The 20,087-nt window shown below is 41.7% G+C and overlaps 1 protein-coding gene across 1 annotated transcript in view; it reads left to right on the forward strand.

Moving 5' to 3' along the window:
• LOC141113344 (keratin, type I cytoskeletal 19-like) overlaps positions 1 to 17,859 on the forward strand; it is a 30,127-nt gene extending 12,268 nt beyond the window's left edge. Inside the window, exons 6-8 of the mRNA XM_073606404.1 lie at positions 2,533 to 2,753; positions 13,650 to 13,681; positions 17,777 to 17,859. Of these exons, the coding sequence (XP_073462505.1) occupies positions 2,533 to 2,753; positions 13,650 to 13,681; positions 17,777 to 17,859 (336 nt within the window). The remainder of the gene's footprint in view (positions 1 to 2,532; positions 2,754 to 13,649; positions 13,682 to 17,776) is intronic.
• Positions 17,860 to 20,087: the final 2,228 nt, after the last annotated feature.

Here is a 20,087-nt window from a genome sequence, read left to right on the forward strand (position 1 = left end):
AGATACGGCAGACTCGATGTCCGCCGGCACCCGCCACTGATCCAGCAGAGAGGCAGAACGGTGGTCTGCCTATGTAAACAAGGCAGATTACCGTACTGTCAGTGGGGAAGGCATTGATCTTGTGTTCTTGCAAAGCAGGGACATGGATCCATGCCTTCCACTAGTAAAAGCACCTCCCACACTTTGGAAAAACACAGGCTAAGTGCACAATCAACCCTTTGATCGCCCCTGATGTTAACCCCTTCCCAGCCAATGTCATTAGTACAGTGACAGTGCATATTTTTAGCACTGATTACTGTATTAGTGTTACTGATCCCCAAAAATTGTAAAACATGTCAGTTAGTGTCCGAATTGTCTGCCGCAATATCACAGTCCTGCTATAAGTCGCCGATCGCCGCCATTACTAGTAAAAAATAAATAATATATCCCATAGTTTGTAGACGCTATAAAGTTTGCACAAACCAGTCAATAAAAGATTATTGGGATTTTTTTTAACAAAAATATGTGGCAGAATACATATTGATCTAAATTTATGAACAAATTAGATTTTTTTACAATGTTTTATTGGATATGTTTTATAGCAGGAAGTTAAAAAAGTTATTTTTTCCATAATTGCCTTTTTTTTTTGTTTATAACGCAAAAAATATAAAGTGCAGAGGTAATCAAATACCACCAAAAAAAAGTTTCATTTGTGAGAAAAAAGGACATCAATTTTATTTGGGTACAGTAGTGTCACATGACCACGCAATTGTCAGTTAAAGTAACTCAGTGCCGTATCACAAAAAATGGCCCGGTCATGAAGGGGGGTAAATCTTCTGGAGGTCAAGTGGTTAAAGTCCACCCTCTTTGCCCCTGCACATACACTATATTACCAAAAGTATTGGGACGCCTGCCTTTACATGCTCATGAACTTTAATGGCATCCCAGTCTTAGTCCGTAGGGTTCAATTTTGGACAATTTCATGCTCCCAACTTTGTGGGAACAGTTTGACGATGGCCCCTTCCCGTTCCAACATGATTGCGCACCAGTGCACAAAGCAAGGTCCATAAAGACATGGATGAGCGAGTTTGGGGTGGTGGAACTTGACAGGCCTGCACAGAGTCCTGACCTGACCTCAACCTGATAGAACACCTTTGGGATAATTTAGAGCAGAGACTGCTACTTCTCGTCCACATCAGTGTCTGACCTCACAAATGCTCTTCTGGAAGAATGGTCAAACATTCCTACAGACACACTAATAAGCCTTGTGGACAGCCTTCCCAGAAGAGTTGAAGCTGTTATAGCTGCAAAGGGTGAGCCAATTCAATGTTGAACCCTTCGGACTAAGACTGGATGCCATTAAAGTTCATGTGTGTGTATAGGCAGGCGTCCCAATTCTTTAATTGATCAAATTTATAGTACAGTAGGCTCAAAGGAGTTACACAGCACTTTACATATACATTGTACATTCACATCAGTCCCTACCCTCAAGGAGCTTACACTCTAAGGCAGTGGTCATCAACCCTGTCCTCAGGGCCCACTAACAGGCCAGATTTTATGTATTACCTTGGGGAGATGCCGACTAGAATACTGCAATCACTGAGCAGCAAATGATATCACCTGTGATGTATTTCAGTTATCTTGCAAACCTGGCCTGTTAGTGGGCCCTGAGGACAGGGTTAAAGACCACTGCTCTACGGTCCCTAACACACATTCATACATACTAGGGCCAATTTAGACAGGATCTGATTAACCTACCAGCATGTCTTTAGAGTGTAGGAGGAACCTGGAGTACCCCCACACAGACACAGGGAGAACATGCAAACTCCAGGCAGATGGTGTTGTGGTCAGAATTCAAGCCAGCGACCCTTTTTGCTGCTAGGTGAATGTGCTAACCACTACACCACTGTGCTGCCCCAGTTGTAAACCCTCCTGTTTTTCCCCCTTAATGCATCCTATGCATTAAAGTGAAAAACCTTCCGTCATGCAGCAGCCCTTCAGACCCCCCGTTTTACTTACCTGAACCCTTTTTACCTCACCCCGGGGATGAGCACACTAGCTCTAACCAGTGTCTCATGTCCTGATTGGATAGATTGAAAGCAGCACAGCCATTGGCTCCCTGCTGCTGTCAATCAAATCCAATGACATGGGTGTCGGGGGGCGGGGCCAAGTCCTGCTGTCTGTATCAATAGACGCAGCAGCATGACACGGGAGCGCACCCATACAGGTGTCCCAAAGGAGAGTGCTTTTCCGACAGGGCACTCGAGAAAAGGAGGAGCCACGAGCGCCGCTGAGGGACCCTAGAAGAGGAGAATCGGGGCCATTCTGTGCAAAACCAGCTGCACAGAGGAGGTAAGTATGACATGTTTGTTATTTAAAAAAACAAACAAAAAACGAGCGTTTAGTAACCCTTTAACCTTGGGTGCAAGAAATCTAATGGTATCCTTGGAATGTAAATCTCCAACTAGATTGTAGCTTATCAAGTCTGGGCATTGGACAATGGACATGACCAAACAAATTTTAGGACTAACAGATTTTTTCCCCTGACCACAGAAAATGGCCCTGGAAAGCACAATATTTGAAAAAAAGGGCAGCTACAGTTCCCAGCTCTCACAGCTACAGCAGCTAATCAACCAAGTGGAAGGCAACCTGTCTCAAGTACGAGACAAGCAAGAGCGCCAGAATGAAGATTATAAGGCCCTAATGCATGTTACAACACATTTGGAGAGAGAAATAGCTACCTACCAACTCCTGCTTGAGAAACAAGATATTCGGTAAGTCACAAATGAGCTAGCATTTTCATTTTTGTGCATGCAACTTAAAGTACAAAACTAAAGGCAAAACGTGTTTTTTTTTTTTTTTCAGTTTTGGAGTAGAGATGGATTAGAACCCCTTTCAGTTTTAATTGCTTTCTGTTCCCCTCATTAGGGAGATTCAACCCCTTCTTTTTGTCCTGTTTACCATTTTCATTGTGAAGTGAAAGTAGAAGAAAAAATCCCAAATTTTGGTTTGTCCTCAGAAAAGTAATAGAGGGGAAACCTTCCAATGGGGACGCTAGCTCTGGTGACCTGGGGGTCCCCTGGGAACTCCCTCAATTTTTGGGGATTTCCTCTCATTTCCTGTATTGGCTATGGGACAGGAAGTGATGGGAATTCTCTCATATGGGACACAGATGGTAAGAAGTAAACAGACTTTTCTTACTATATCCAAAATAAAAAAAGTTGTGCCTATAGTTTTATTTTAAAGGCTAAGTTCACTTTATTTTTATTCCAGCTCCTCTATGTACCAATATACCATTAATGTACTTCTTTTGCGGAAATAAAAAAAGCTTTCTATTTATCCTGCACAGCCCTTAGCTTGTTGTATAAAAAAAAACCTTCTCCATTACTTCCTGGGCAGACCGTGGGATGTGAAAACTGTTAAGGCACAGGAAGGTGTTCACTAGCTGACCTGATTAGCACACACCCTGCAGCTGCCCTCCCCTTCCAGCAGATCATTACCACCCACCTCCTTGGGTGCATGGTTTTCCTATGCAATCAATCAGGGATCACTGTTCTCAATAATACACAGCCATTCTTTTTTTCTACCTTAATATCATCTCACATAGATTGTTCATTTGGCAGAGTGTGCAGGAGCTGTGTGATCAGATAACAGCCTATGTAAATCAGAGCTCTAGTTATGACCTGATTAGCACACACCCTGCAGCTGCCCTCCCCTTCCAGCAGATCATTACCACCCACCTCCTTGGGTGCATGGTTTTCCTATGCAATCAATCAGGGATCACTGTTCTCAATAATACACAGCCATTCTTTTTTTCTACCTTAATATCATCTCACATAGATTGTTCATTTGGCAGAGTGTGCAGGAGCTGCGTGATCAGATAACAGCCTATGTGAATCAGAGCTCTAGTTTTGACCTGATTAGTACACACCCTGGAGCTGCCCTCCCCTTCCAGCAGATCACTACTACCCACCTCCCCGTGTGCATGGTTTTCTTATGCAATCAATCAGGGATCACTGTTCTCAATAATACACAACCATTGTTTTTTTTTTCAAGCTTAATTTAATCTTGCATTGATTGTTCATTTGACAGTGTGCACAGAAGCTGAGTGATCAGATAACAGCCTATGTGGATCGGGGCTGTAGCATTGAAAATAGAAGAAGTATGTCCAGGGTTCTGTAAAGCTCACCATACACTATACAATCTGATTTTACAATCTTCTTTAGATCTACCATCAACTATGTAGTGCAAGGGCCTGCCTGATTGGATACAGAGTGATTGAATAGCTAGTGTGTCCTCCTATTATATAGTTTTGGTAAATCTAAAGGAGATTGTACAATCAGATTGTATAATGTATGGCCACCTTTATACACCTAAAAATAACTAGTTGTGCTTTTGGTGCCAATAATTGTTAATAGCACACCAAACACAAAAGCAGTCTTGTCTATATTCCCATCGCACTCATTCCTGGAAACAAAGCTTATTAATAGTGGGTGCTGTAGCGACTACCAGCTGGTTACTGGAAACATCGCAGATAATTGCATATAGTCTCTAGCACACCAAGGATCCTCAAATGTCATTCAAGGGCTTTTATTGCAGAAAGATCACATCACAAGAACAAGTGCAACATTTCAGAGCCGTGCAGGATCCCTTCATCAGGTACAAGGTTTTCCTATGTAATCAATCAGGGATCACTGTTCTCAATAATACACAGCCATTGTTTTTTTTTCTCTACCTTTATTTCCTCTTGCATGGATTGTTCATTTGGCAGAGTGTGCAGGAGCCGAGTGATCAAATAACAGCCTATGTGGACAGAGCTGTGGTATTGAAAACAGAAGAAGCATGTCCAGGGTTCTGTAAAGCTCGCCATACGCTATACAATATGATTGTACAATCTCTTTTAGTTCTACCATCAACTATGTAGTGCAAGAGCCTGCCTGATTGTATACAGAGTGATTGGATTGATGGTGTGTCCTCCTATTATATAGTTTTGGTAAATCTAAGGGAAATCATACAGACATTGTACAATCAAATTGTATAGTGTATGGCCACATTTATACACCTAAAAATAACTAGTTTTGGTGCCAATAATTGTTAACGGCACACCAAACACAGAAGCAAATGCACATTTTGCCACATGAAAAAACAAGTGATGAATGCAACAAAATGCACAGTACAAAGGTTAAAACTGCAACATACCAAAATGGCCCATGAGCTACTTTACCACATGTAGGGCGACCTATTGGAATCAATGGGCTGCACTATGTGTGTCATGAGAAAAACAAGACAAAAAATATGCGCTCCCACTACGCTAGGAGTGAATAAGGCTTGAAAGTGAAATTGATGCATTTGCACAAGAAAAATGAGGCTCCATTCACATCTGTTTGTTTCCAAACGCATGGCAAGCTGCACAGAAATTGCACTCTTTGTCATGCGCTGCAAAGGCGCTTTATGCTTGTTTTGACATAAAGGCACCCCAAGCAGGGAACCTATGATACATTTTTGGGCATATTGTAATAATAGTAACTTAGATCTAGCCTTTACACATGTGGTAGGTAAGCAAGAGTCAATCTTTTTAGATCTGGAACTGACCCATGAAGGGGACAGGATTATTACAAAAACCCATTTTAAGCCCACGGGGGGGGGGGGGGGGGATTTCTTATCTTCATTACAAGAATTGCCACCACCTGTTATAGAAAATAAACATTCCAAAAGGACAGTTTTGTAGGTTAGAAAAAAATTGTAGCAATTAATCGGATTATATTAACCAAAGCAACATCCTCAAAAACTGAACTACCGAAACTACCTAATATCATTTATAAAAAAATATTCTGAAGTATTATGAATAGAATAGTTCCAAATAAGTTAGCGGGACAGACAAATTACTGTTTGATAACAGAATTTTTTTGGTGCAAAAAAGCCCAAGTGCCTACCTTGTCATTTCATAGAGCTCGGTCAAAATTTTTTTATGGAAAGCATAAGTCAAGTATATTTTAGCAATCTGTGACAAGTGAAAGTCACTGTAAACATTAATGACAGAAGCGACACAAATTAAAGTCCATAAAATAATCCAAATTTTGAATTCGTGACTTCAAAAACATCTTTCTATAGCAGTTGTAATATTCCAGATCTTCCACCACACACCGCATGTAAAAGTGCCTTCGCTCCCCTTAAGAAACGCACTCACCGGCTTTAGGTGCCTTGCACTCTCATGCTCGGCACATACACTTTTACCCTCAAAGGGTTAAATCATCCCACCGATATCCAACCATGCATATGCAAAAAGATCTCTCCACATGAAAATAAAATAAGTGCTCCAATAGTGTGATAATGTTTAAAATAATTTAATGAATAAAAGCAAATCTCCAACTATTGCACTCACATAGATCCAAATAAAGTAAGCATAAAACAATCCTCCTATCAGAAAGTGGTGGTATATTGTGGTCACAGCGGACCCACAGTGTACGATCTGTATTTCACCCTCACTGACTCATCAGACTCGGATCGTCACTTCCGGTTTGACGTCAGATGGTTGCCATACAGCCACGACTGACGCGTTTCGTCATCATGACTTATTCATGGGATTGGCTGTACGGCACGGCAACCCTCTCCTTTATAGTCATACAATAAAAAACTTATATGTATACCTGTATACCTTATATTCAATATCATTCTAGAACCAATAGAAGAGTTTATGTCTCTTTCAGAGCAAATTGGAAAAAGTTCAAAAATTATAATAAATGATATTAAAAATATAAATATAGATGTGTATCACTGACTAACAATGGGGTTGTGATGGACACTGGAATTGATACATACTATACAATCTAATAAATTTTGACATTGGATGGTGTTTTAGATAAATGTCTGTTTAACTTTGGAAATGTTATTTTAATACTGTGCGGAATATTATCCATCCCACTATGGGCACCTGTAAATGTTAAACTTGCTGACCATCAGTTAGACATATTTTAGCAATAACTTTATCACCTTCTCTAATGATCAAATAGTCTACAGCCTCATATGCCATTGCAACATATTATATATTTGTAGGCCAACTAAAAGACACCTCAGAAAAGGAGTAGGGGTACACCAGAGATTTGTTGAGCATGGTTCCTTTGGCCACACTGTCCCATATTATTTTATACAATAAAAGCTGCTTTTTTGTAGTTAAAATGATCCCCACAGATTCAGAGAGATTTCAGAGATTTTGCGATCAATAAATGTTCTGGATATACAAATTGAACACCCTGACCCCATAAGGTCTAAATAAGGACCTGGAAATGTATGAATTTGCTTTTATACATAACATTTATTTATATATGCATTTTAAATCAATATGTACAGTATCTCACAAAAGCGAGTACACCCCTCACATTTTTGTAAATATTTTATTATATCTTTTCATGTGACAACACTGAAGATATGACACTTTGCTACAATGTAAAGTAGTGAGTGTACAGCTTGTACGACTGTGTAACTTTGCTGTCCCCTCAAAATATCTCAACACACAGCCGTTAATGTCTAAACCGCTGGCAACAAAATTGAGTACACCCCTAAGTGAACATGTCCAAATTGGGCCCAAAGTGTCAATATTTTGTGTGGCCGCCATTATTTTCCAGCGCTGCCTTAACTCTCTTGGGCATGGAGTTCACCAAAGCTTCACAGGTTGCTATTGGAGTCCTCTTCCACTCCTCCATGACGACATAATGGAGCTGGTGGATGTTAGAGACCTTGCGCTCCTCCACCTTCCATTTGAGGATGCCCCACAGATGCTCAATAGGGTTTAGGTCTGGAGACATGCTTGGTCAGTCCATCACCTTTACCCTCAGCTTCTTTAGCAAGGCAGTGGCCATCTTGGAGTTGTGTTTGGGGTCGTTATCATGTTGGAATACTGCCCTGCGGCCAAGTCTCCGAAGGGAGGGGAATCATGCTCTGCTTCAGTATGTCACAGTGTCACAGTATGTCACAGTGCATGTTGGCATTTATGGTTCCCTTAATGAACTGTAGCTCCCCAGTGCCGGTAGCACTCATGCAGCCCTAGACCATGACACTCCCACCACCATGTTTGACTGTAGGCAAGACACACTTATCTTTGTACTCCTTACCTGGTTGCTGCCACACACGCTTGACACCATCTGAACCAAATAAGTTTATCTTGGTCTCATCAGACCACAAGACATGTTTCCAGTAATCCATGTCTTTAGTCTGCTTGTCTTAAGCAAACTGTTTGTGGGCTTTCTTGTGCATCATCTTTAGAAGAGGCTTCCTTCTGGGACGACAGTCATGCAGACCAATTTAATGAATTGTGCATCGTATGTTCTGAGCACTGACAGGCTGACCCCCCACCCCTTCAACCTCTGCAGGAATGCTGGCAGCACTCATACGTCTATTTCCCAAAGACAACCTCTGGATATGATGCTGAGCATGTACACTCACCATGGTCGACTTCTTTGGTCGACCATGGCGAGGCCTGTTCTGAGTGGAACCTGTCCTGTTAAACTGCTGTATGGTTTTGGTCATCACGCTGCAGCTCAGTTTTAGGGTCTTGGAAATCTTTTTATAGTTTAGGCCATCTTTATGTAGAGCAACAATTCTTTTTTTCAGATCCTCAGAGTTCTTTGTCATGAGTACCATGTTGAACTTCCAGTGACCAGTATGAGAAAGTGAGAGCGATAACATCAAATTTAACACACCTGCTCCCCATTCACACCTGAGACCTTGTAACACTAACGAGTCACACAACACAGGGAGGAAAAGTGGCTGATTGGGCCTAATTTGGACATTTTCACTTAGGGGTGTAATCACTTTTGTTTCCAGCGGTTTAGACATTAATGGCTGTGTGTTGAGTTATTTTGAGGGGACAGCAAATTTACACTGTTGTACAAGCTGTACACTCAATACTTTACATCGTAACAAAGTATAATTTCTTCAGTGTTGTCACATGAAAAGAGATAATAAAATATTTAAAAAAATGTGAGGGGGGTATTCACTTTTGTGAGATACTGTATATGTTTTTATTATATATATATTATGCATGTTCTAACATAATTGATAATAGACATTTCATAGGCTAGTTTGTATGTTTAATCCAGTTGTTTTGTAATATTTTAGTAATATTTATAAATTTATAGCATTAGTCAGGGTGCCTCTTTATACTTAATATTGTGCCTGGTTTGTTTTATTTTATTTTTGCTAATACGTTATTTTTGTTGCAATTTATATTGTTGTCCATTATTTGTTTTTGGTTATAATTTGATTGCACCATTTATGGCAGATGTAATAATTCATGTCCCCCCTCCTTCCATGGCTATAGAGTACTCCTTAAAACCCCAGTAGTGAATGTGTATGTAGGCTTGAAAAAGAGAGTGGCACCCAGGAAACACATTTCCTGTGTCAGTGTAGGAGATAGCATCCTGGAAGTGGTCGCTGGAGCTGTGTGAAAGTTCAAGCCTAGACCCCTTGTCAGTAAGAACACCAACGGTGGTTTCTTTTGTATTGTTATTATCTTTTTGCCTTCTACTCCCCTTTGCTTGCACTCTATTGCTACTGTATGGGAAATGACAGCCAGAATAATATTGTAGATAGAGTTTGCACTTTTTGCTTTGTGGCATGGGTCTCTTTGTTTTAATTGCCCATCGATTCTTGAAGCAAGCTGGTTACCAGTGCATGTAGAAAGGATTGCTAGCTGTGATAGTGTCCCCCAGCTTTGTGAACCCCTCTATAGGAATTAACATGTCTTCATTCAACTTTTGGATGGGTATAGAGGCAGACCCGGTATAACATTTTATCACATGTAAGGGTATATTTAAGAAGTTTATTGAAGATACCAGTTCACGGGTAAAGCCTGCATATGGAATACACTGCAAGCTATGATATTGTCCCAAGCCCTGTGAACCCCTCTATGCAGCTTGCCAAGTTTTATTTCAGATATTGCTGTGGCTTTTGCAAGTGGGCAGAATGAACAAGTATCACTACTAGGATTTATGACAATTGGATGGTGTCTTTTTTGCATGTTTAATTCATATTTTTTATTTTTAGTTTTGGACACCAGTTCATAAAAAGGATATTGGAGAACTTGAGAAAGTGCAGAGAAGGGCAAACAAAATGATAAGAGGCATGCAGGAGCTCAGCTATGAGGAAAGATTAGCTGAACCAAATGTATTCTCTCTTGAGAAGAGGAGATTAAGGGGGAACAATACAGTAAAACCTCGGATTGTGAGTAACGCAGTTTACAAGCGCTTCGCAATACAAACTGTTTTTTTTTAAATCCTGACTCGCTTTGTGAGCGTTGTCTCAAGATGAGCAGGATTCAAGCCTCCGAGGGATTGGATTACAGGCATTACAGGCATTCTTCTGGAACGGATTATGCTCGTAATCCATGGTACTACTGTATGTATAAATACATAAGTGGTCAATATAGTGACCTTGGGGTAGAGTTATTCCCTTTATAGCAGGGGTCTCAAACTCAAATTGCCTGAGGGCCACATGACAAGTTTTCATATCCCATGGGGGGCCGCATGCAAACTTTTAAAACTTCAAAAGCAATAAACTATACCAGCAATAATATACTATACTATACCCAGCACTGGTGGTAGCAGACGCATTATTAACCCCCAGCACTGGTGTCAGCAAACGCATTATTAACCCCCAGCATTACCCCCCCCACTGCATAAATAGCCACACACTGCACAATTAGCCCCACACTCCATAAAATACCCCCCACACTCCATAATTACCCCCACACTACACAATTACCCCCCACACTGCACAATCACCCTCCACACTGCATAAAATACCCCCCACACTGCACAAATTTCTACCCCAGTCACCCCACTAAGGACTTTGCCTCAGTGTGATGCTCACTCACCTCTCCTGGCAGTCAGGATCATCTGCCTCCCGAGTCCTCTCCTCCTGCCTTCCATACAGGCCTAGTGACAGGGGACACATACAACACAATCTCCCGCCCTGAGGTGGCAGCAGGACCTTGGTTTGGGGCTCTGGTCGATCGTCAATGCCTAGGTGGGCAGATCGATGAGCGGATCCTTCCTCCGCTCCTTCCTCTGCTCTGTTCTCTCTCTGGGCTGCAGCAGCGTGCAGTGGAGAGGAAAGAAGAGATGGAGAGGTAAAGCTCTTTGGCGCCTCCCCCTCTGCGGTGCCTGGGTGCAGTTCAAAAAGACGTCCTGGATAGAGGTCGACCGATATGGGTTTTTCTCTGGCCAATGCCGATACCGATATTTAGAAATCGGGGCGGCCGATGGCCGATATATGATGCCGATTTTTGTGGCCGATATTTTAGGCCGATTTAAAAAAAAAAAAAACCTCACCCACTCCACACCTCCCTGCTTGCTCCTGTCACTCTACCACACACTTGATGTCCTCAGTACAGATGGCACTGGTTGGCTGTGGCAGGTGGCACTGGTTGGCTTAGGCAGGTGGCACTGTCTGTCACTGGCAGGTGGCACTGGCAGGTGGCACGTGGCACTGATTGGCAGGTGGCACTGATTGGCACTGACAGATGGCACTGGCAGGTGGCACTGATTGGCAATGGCACTGGCAGGTGGCACTTATTGGCAGTGGCACTGGTTGACACTGGAAGGTGGCACTGGCAGGCATTGGCAAGTGGCACTGGTTTGGAACTGGCAGGTGGCACTGGTTTGGAACTGGCAGGTGGCACTATTGGCACTGGCAGGTGGCACTGATTGGCGTGGCACTGGCAGGTGGCACTGATTGGCGTGGCACTGGCAGGTGGCGGCAGGTGGCACTGGGAGGCACTGGTTGGCACTGGCAGGTGGCACTGATTGGCATGGCACTGGCAGGTGGCGGAAGGTGGCACTGGTTGGCACTGGCAGGTGGCATTGATTGGCAGGGGCACTGGTTGGCGGTGGCACTGGCAGGCACCAGTTGGCGGTGGAACTGACTGGCAGTAGCAGGTGGCACTGGCAGGTAGTACTGGTTGGAGGTGGCACTGGCAGACTGGTTGGCACTGGCAGGTGGCACTGATTGGCGGTGGCACTGGCAGCTGGCACTGACAGATGGCACTGATTGGCACTGGCAGGTGGCACTGGCAGGTTTCACAATGAGCGGAGTGTAACCGTGTGTGAAACTGACAAGGAGCTGTCCAAACTTAGCGCTTGATGCTTGTGTGAAGCTGACACATAGCACAGAGGAGAGAGACAGAGGGATCTGTCAGAATTGAGGTTGAGGTTGGGGTGGGCGGGACCCAGGTGGGGTGGGCGGGACCAGCAACTATCAAACACCAGCCAATGATCGGGCTGCTTAAGAAAAGGGGTGGGCCACATACACGTAGCGGCCCGCCCAGATCCCATCGGCTGGTGTTTGATATTGGCCAGGTCCCACCCACCCTGGCCGGGTCCCGCCCACCCCCAACATCAACCTCAAGCTGTCAGATCCCTCTGTCTCTCTCCTCCTGTTACGTTTCAGTTTCACACAAGCATCATGCGCTGAGTGTGGAGAAGGGAGGAGGAACGGCAGCCAGTGCTATATATCAGCCTAATGGCCAAATATCGGTCGACCTCTAGTCCTGGATCAGCCCTGCCTGCGGGCCATTTTTAACCGGTCCGCGGGCCGCAAATGGCCCGCGGGCTGGTACTTTGAGACCCCTGCTTTATAGTCATTACAAAGGACCCTCCCCAACCCAAAAGGTTTCTTCACAGTAAGAGCTGTAAACATGTGGAATAGACTCCATCAAAGACTACAGTAGTTCTGGTTGTCTCAGAAGATTGTGTTATAAAAAAGCTGGATGCATTCCTAAATGCATATAACTGTATATTGAAGTATAACTAAGGCAAAGCTTTTTTTTTTCAGTTTTGCATGGAGTGGAGAGTAATAAGAAACACCTATTAGATTTTTATTGCTGTCTGTATCCCTATTATGGAGAATTACCCTCTCTATTTCTCCTGTTTACCTTCATAACTGAAAATGAAAGAAAAACAAAATCCTACATTTTGGGTTGTCCCCAGAACAGGAATAGAGGACTAGTTCTGGTGACCCTGGGAGCAACCAGGGGTTCCCTCACTTTAGAGGGATTTCCCCTCACTTCCTGTTTTGGCTATTGGAGAGGAAATGAAGGGAAATCTCCACAATGGGACACAGATGACCAAAAATATTTGACAGGGGTTGTAACCCTCCCTTACGCTTTCCCCAAAAAATAGTTTGCCTTTACTTCTACTTTAACATTTACAGTATAGGTAATAATAATACTACTAATAATAATGATAGCAATATCTAATTGCATTCTGGGAGATGAGAGCTGGAGCACATTGGACCATGCTTATTTGTGCTTTTTTGCCTTGATTTGAATCAACTGTGAGTATATGATCCTGTCAATAGAGGTTTTCTAGTCATTTTATTTTATTTATTTATTCTATGTTTTTATTTTTTATTGCTTGAACTTGATTGACTTGTGTCTTTTTTCAACCTGACTAACTATGTATATTATAACATGTTGGCTGGTGCTAAACCAGCAAAAATTTGAGAGAAGCACATATCTGTCCAAAGTCTTCTTTTATATGTATACTATATTTATGCAATTTATATTGATATTGATAGTGCAACATGTTTTTCATTAATATTAATGTCTACTAGCTGCTTTACATCAGGTGTCTTAAAATGTTTTTAAAACCATGGATTACCTCTTTATTTTGCAGTGTTCCAAGACGTATGCCACATTTCTCAGAAGGTCAGTGACAAAAAGACATCTACTGTACACGACAGTTAACTATAAGATATTATGTAAGGCATACTGAGCCCTAACTAAATGATAGGGTCAATTTGTAACAGAGAATAGACACTACTATTCTCTCTCCTTTATTGTCCACAGTATTTCTAGATACTGCAGCCTGTATAACCATAACTATAATAGTATTTTTTTTTTACTTTACTTTAGGCATACTTTGTGATATTTTTAAAGCCCTGATAAAGGAGGCTTGTTTTAGCCCTTGAAATGTGTTGGTATGGTTGTGTATGGTTTTAACAACTGAATAAGCTTGTGTTTGGACTTTAATATCACAGTGTGGTGCTCCGATTCTAGATTAACTCAATACAGATTTTAATTACTGCCTGTGTTTACTGTTGGGTTATTTCTGCTCTCTTTCTGTTCTGCCTGGCAACTGACACCTATACAAGAAATTAATTAGAGATTTCTCATATGTTTGAAATTGAGGGTCCCACTTCAGGCTGTAGTAGGTCCCTATATGCTGACAACTGCTGGGAGTGCAAGAAGAGAAAGAGCTCATCTCAGCTCCATAGAAGGCAATGCTGAGGGAAAAGAAGTCCCAAGAGTCGCACATCACACAAAACTCTCATGTAAAGAGTAGCCTAGACTCCACCTGGGCCATGCCCCTGACATGTTTTGCCCTGCCCACGGGGCTTAGTCTTGGAAATAGATAATCCACAGATGGGGAAAATTAAAAAATACTTTATTGGCTGCTGCTTAGTTGAGAAAAGATTAATATCAGGTGAATGTTTTCCACACATGGGAGCCATGGAACACAAAGATCTAGCCCACAATAATTCAGAATGATGTCCGAAAGATACAAAATGTCCAAAAGAATGCAGAATACAAAAATGCTCAAAAACCCGTTTTGGCAGAGTGTTAAAAAAGAAATAAGGAAATGTGCAATAAAGAAACCAAAGCCAAAGCCAAAATGAAAACTAGGGATGGCCCAAACACCCGACCCCCCCCCCAAACAGGGGAGATGTTCTAACCCGAAAGGTAAACCCCATTGAAGTCTATGGGAGCCGAACAGGAAAAATCAAAAGTGCCCATTTTGAAGGCATATATGCAAGTATTTGGCCAAAAAAGGGGTATGGGGGTCTGGGTACTGCCCTGGGGGACATGTATCAATATATATATATATATTTTTTTTTAAACAATAGTTTTTTTCAGGAGCCATGATTTTAATTATGCTTGAAGTGCAACAACAATAAAAATGAAAAATTCCTTTAAATATAGTGCCTGGGGGGTCCCCTTAATGTGCCTGTAAAGTGGTGCATCTGTAGCATGCATAAGACATGCTACAGCACAAATTACATTTCTAAAGAAAAAAATTTGTCAAATCCCATTTAAAATGAAGAGGCCCTTGTCCCCATCAACATGGGGGAAGGTGCTTTGGGGTGGGGGGGCAGAGCCCTCTCCACACCCCAAAGCACCCACCCCCCTTGTAGAGGGCATGTGGCTTTGTATGGTTCAGTGGGGGGGGGGCACGCTCATCCTCTTTCCTGACCTGCCGGGCTGCATGCTCTGATAAGGGTCTGGTATGGATTGGGGGACGCTGATTTTTTTTTTTGACGTGGGGTTCCCCTTAAAAGCCATACTGGGGGGAACTCTATGCTTTTGTTTCTTTATTTAATTTACCGGCGCTTTATTTTTTATTCAGCTGTCAGCAGCTTCCCGGCCCGCACCTTAATAACCAGCTTACACCATGCGCCCTGATTGGGCAAAGCATTCTGTGCAGCGCGCAATGCATTGCAGGGTGTTCGTTGGGGCAAATTCGGGTTTTCAGCGAAATTCGGGTGTTCAGGCCGAACCATTCGCCCAGCCAATGAAAACCAAAAAAATAGTGAAGCAAGACAAAAAAAAAGGAAATGGTGATAACATCCAAATGTGGAATAGGGAGTCCAACAATATATTAAAAATCTGTTTGATTAATTTTATTACTTAATAAATAAAATAAAAAAATCAGAATGAAAAATAGACACACATATATGGAAATTTAAATCTGGTTGTTTATGTAATATAATATAATATAATATATTATTAAATAAGAGTGCAATTTTCTAGAGAGTTCCTTATCTCAATTTTTTTTTATATTCTAATTTTTTTTCTTTTGGTATTTTGTAATATATTTTAGTCATTGTTTTCATTCTAATTTCTTTATTTTATTTATAATGTAATCAAACTTAAATGAATAGATTTTTATTTTATTGTTGGACTCCCTATTCCACTCTCAGATGAAAGGGGGGGGGGGGTCCATTTTAAGGACGTTATCACCATTTCCCCTTTTTTCATCTATTTTCACTTTTTTTAGTTTTCATCTTTTTATTCTATTTCCTTATCCTTTTGTATCCTTTGGACATCTTTTTTAATTATTGTGGGCTAGAGCTTTGTGTTCCATGGCTCCCATGTGTGGCAGGCATTCATCTGATATTGGTCTTTTCTCAATTAAGCAGCAGCCAATAATATTTTTATCTTCCCCTGTCTGTGGCATCATGGGAGGGTGAAAAATGTCTGGGGAGTGGCCTAGAAGGAGTCTAGGCTGAGGTTGCTTCCACTCTTTACATGAGGGTTTTTTATGATGTGCGGCTCTTGGAACTTCTTTTCCTTCAGCAATGAAAAACTAACAGAGGTTTTAATCTTACCACACTCTAGGCCAGGGGTCTCCAAACTTTTCAGTACTGGGGCCACATTAAATATTTTCCAAATATTTGCATTTTGAAAAAAAATGCTTTATACATGAACAAATCAAATTTAAATTTGAATTCGCCTGTTTTTTTTTTATTGTAACCAGCGTTGAACAAAAGAAAAAAAAAATACATTGAAATTTCCCTTACTTTTGTGTCCCCTTTTACATCAGAAGGCTGTATAAAATCTTGAAACAGGCTGGATCCAGCCAGTGAGGCTGCAAACAGATGATGGCAGACCGCACCACAGCACTCGTATACACTTTTCTGGGAAACATACCCCGTTTGGTAGTCAGCACTGGCAGGTCATTGTCTCATCATTAGATCTAGTGTTCCGGGTTCTGTGCATGTGGGGGGGCTCTGTGCATGCGCCCCGCCAGTGCATGTTTCTGGCACCTCAGCTCCCGGTAAGGACTGCAAATTTGGCCTTGGCTCCACCATCACCACATCTCCCCTGCACTGATTTTATATATGTTTGAGCACTGTGCCCCTGATGAGTGGTTCACACGAAACGCGTCGGGCATTTTGTTACGCAGATATATGCTCACATTTTCATTATCAACTCAGAACATTTTTCTTCAATCAATTATGGTTTCACACATTTTTACTTCCATCGCTTAATGCTGCTTCTATGTGTATATATATGTATTTATCATTGTATGTATCCATCAATTGCTTGTGACTATCATGTGGCCTCTAGTTGACATATTGATGTGCTCTTGATGCCTTAGTGCATGCGCTCACACAAATGTGCGTAGGTGTATTGAATGACATTTATTACAATGTTCTTCTTTTACACGAGGTCTATGTTTGTAATATGGTTTGATACAGGTTCCATGATCAATAAACACCATTTTAATTTACCCCCTGTTTTCCATGGACCTCATTTAAAGTCCCAAACTCCCATTTCTTTCCTTGAACTAGGGATGGAGGCACCTTCCCCATGTGCCTCATTCAAAGTCCCGACAACTCCAATATCCAGCCAGTGAGGCATGGTTTAGAAACCCTTACTCTAGACCAGGGGTCTCCAAACTATGGCCCTCCAGTTGTTCAGGAACTACAATTCCCATGCCTAGTCATGGCTGTGAATGTTAGAGTTTTACAATCCCTCATGGTATGTGTTGTTCTGCAACAGCTGGAGGGCCGTAGTTTGGAGATCCCTGCTCTAGACAAACCAAAAATGTTTTGTCTGGCGTTTGCCTTGAACCTCGGGTTGCATTATGTGGCATATACATGCCTCCATGTTCTCTCAATGTTAACAGCTTACGCCCTATTTTCAAAAAAATTGTTTTATAAAATGTGTGATTTTGTCTAAATATTGAGAAATTGGATTCAACAAAGCATTTTTTTCATTTTTACCCATCTGTCTTAGGGTGTTCCAAACTCGTCAGAGTCGTCTCAATTACGGAAGAAGTTGAGAGCAGGAAAATTATGTCACCAAGAGAGAGCTGTTAGAAATTACTGTGATGGGCCTAAGCTTTTTAATTATTTAAAGCACCTATGATCTTCTGCTTGCTACATGATGAAAATCATGATTTTGTAGATCACTAGGATACTAGAGTCATTGGTCTCACTACTAGTTTGACTTGTTCTATGCATCATTCTCCTAAGATGTAAGAATTTGTGTCATCATAACTTATACAGTGAGGTCAGTTTTATTAACGCTATGAAGTCTTTCTTCGTAAGTCTCTATTAAATGTCAAATTGTACCTTGTAATCAATAAACTTTGAAGTAAGGGTGAGGCTGAAGCATTAAAAACATGAATAAACTAGGGGATGAAAGGGCAAAGGTGATAATTATGTCATTGTAGCTTATACATCGATCACATCATTATTTAAAATGCTGATTCAGCAACGTTCAGCCATTCTCATCACAAACAAAAACAAGTTAAAATTTAAGCAAGTTATAAAACTCTCGTTTTTTTTTTTTGAAATAGCAAACATGTCATTCTTACCTCCACTGTGCAGTTCGTTTTACACAGAGTGGTCCCAAACCTCCTGTTCTGGGGACCCTCAGCGGCGCTGGTAGCTCATCCTCGCTTTGAGCGTCCACTTGGAAAAGCACTCTCCTTGGTGGACACCCATGCGGGTGCACTCCCGAATGCAGAATGCAGAACTCGGCCCCACCCCCGGACGCCACGTCATTGGATTTGATTGACAGCAGCGGGAGCCAATGGCTGCGCTGCTTTCAATCTATCCAATCAGGACCTGAGACACCAGCTACAGATGGTGTGCTCATTCCCGGCCAGAGAAGGATACATGTCAGCTAAGTAAAAGGTGGGCTGGGGGGGCTGCAGCACTACAGAAGGTTTTTCACCTTAATACATAGAATGCATTAAGGTGAAAAACCATGAGGGTTTACAACCCCTTCAAAAGATTCAGTAACTTTTCCTTTTTATGGCAAATATATGATGAAAAGTATCCCCCCAACCCACTAATACTCACCTCATTAGCAATCCATTGCCCTTTCTCCCTCTATTTCAGCCAATACCCAGGTATGTGGAACATCTGACCTCCTCCTATGTAACAGTGTGCCGGTCTAGTGGTCAATCATTATGCTCCAGCATTGTCATATAAAGGAGGGGGTGATGTTATTGGTTCCTCTAGGCTCTGACATCAGTCAACACAAAATATTATGGAGGAAGGACTGTGTGAGATCACTGGAAAGATTAATATCAGGGGGTTGGAGAGGGCCTTTTTTTTACGGTCACTTTAGGGACATTGATGTCAACAAATTATTAAATATTAGTTTAATCTCTGACTGTAACATTTAGCACTTTTTGTTTAGTGGTTTATTTAGATATAGTAGTCACAAATATAATTTGATTTATTTCTTTAGATAGATAAGTAGATTATGAAGATAGATAGATATCTGCCTTTTATCTCTATCTCCCATATATATATATATATATATATATATATATATATATATATATATATATATATATATATATATATATATATACAGTATCTCACAAAAGTGAGTACACCCCTCACATTTTTGTAAATATTTTATTAGATCTTTTCATGTTCTGAAGAAATGACACTTTGCTACAATGTAGTAGTGAATGTACAGCTTGTATAACTGTAAATTTGCTGTCCCCTCAAAATAACTCAACACACAGCCATTAATGTCTAAACCACTGGCAACAAAAATGAGTACACCCCTATGTGAAAATGCCCAAATTGGGCCCAAAGTGTCAATATTTTGTGGGCCATCATTATTTTCCAGCACTGCCTTAACCCTCTTGGGCATGGAGTTCACTAGAGATTTACAGGTTGCCACTGGAGTCCTCTTCCACTCCTCCATGATGACATCATGGAGCTGGTGGATGTTGGCGACCTTGAGCTCCTCCACCTTCCATTTGAGGATGCCCCACAGATGCTCAATAGGGTTTAGGTCTGGAGACATGCTTGGTCAGTCCATCACCTTTACCCTCAGCTTATTTAGCAAGGCAGTGGTAGTCTTGGAGGTGTGTTTGGGGTCATTATCATGTGGAATACTGCCCAGTCTCTGAAGGGAGAAGATCATGCCACAGTACATGTTGTATGTCACAGTACATGTTAGCATTCATGGTTCCCTCAATGAACTGTAGCTCCCCAGTGTCGGCAGCACTCATGCAGCCCCAGACCATGACACTCCCACCACCATGCTTTACTGTAGGCAAGACACAATTGTCTTT

The sequence above is a fragment of the Aquarana catesbeiana genome, linkage group LG12 (assembly GCF_042186555.1).
Source record: "Aquarana catesbeiana isolate 2022-GZ linkage group LG12, ASM4218655v1, whole genome shotgun sequence".
NCBI lineage: Eukaryota > Metazoa > Chordata > Amphibia > Anura > Ranidae > Aquarana > Aquarana catesbeiana.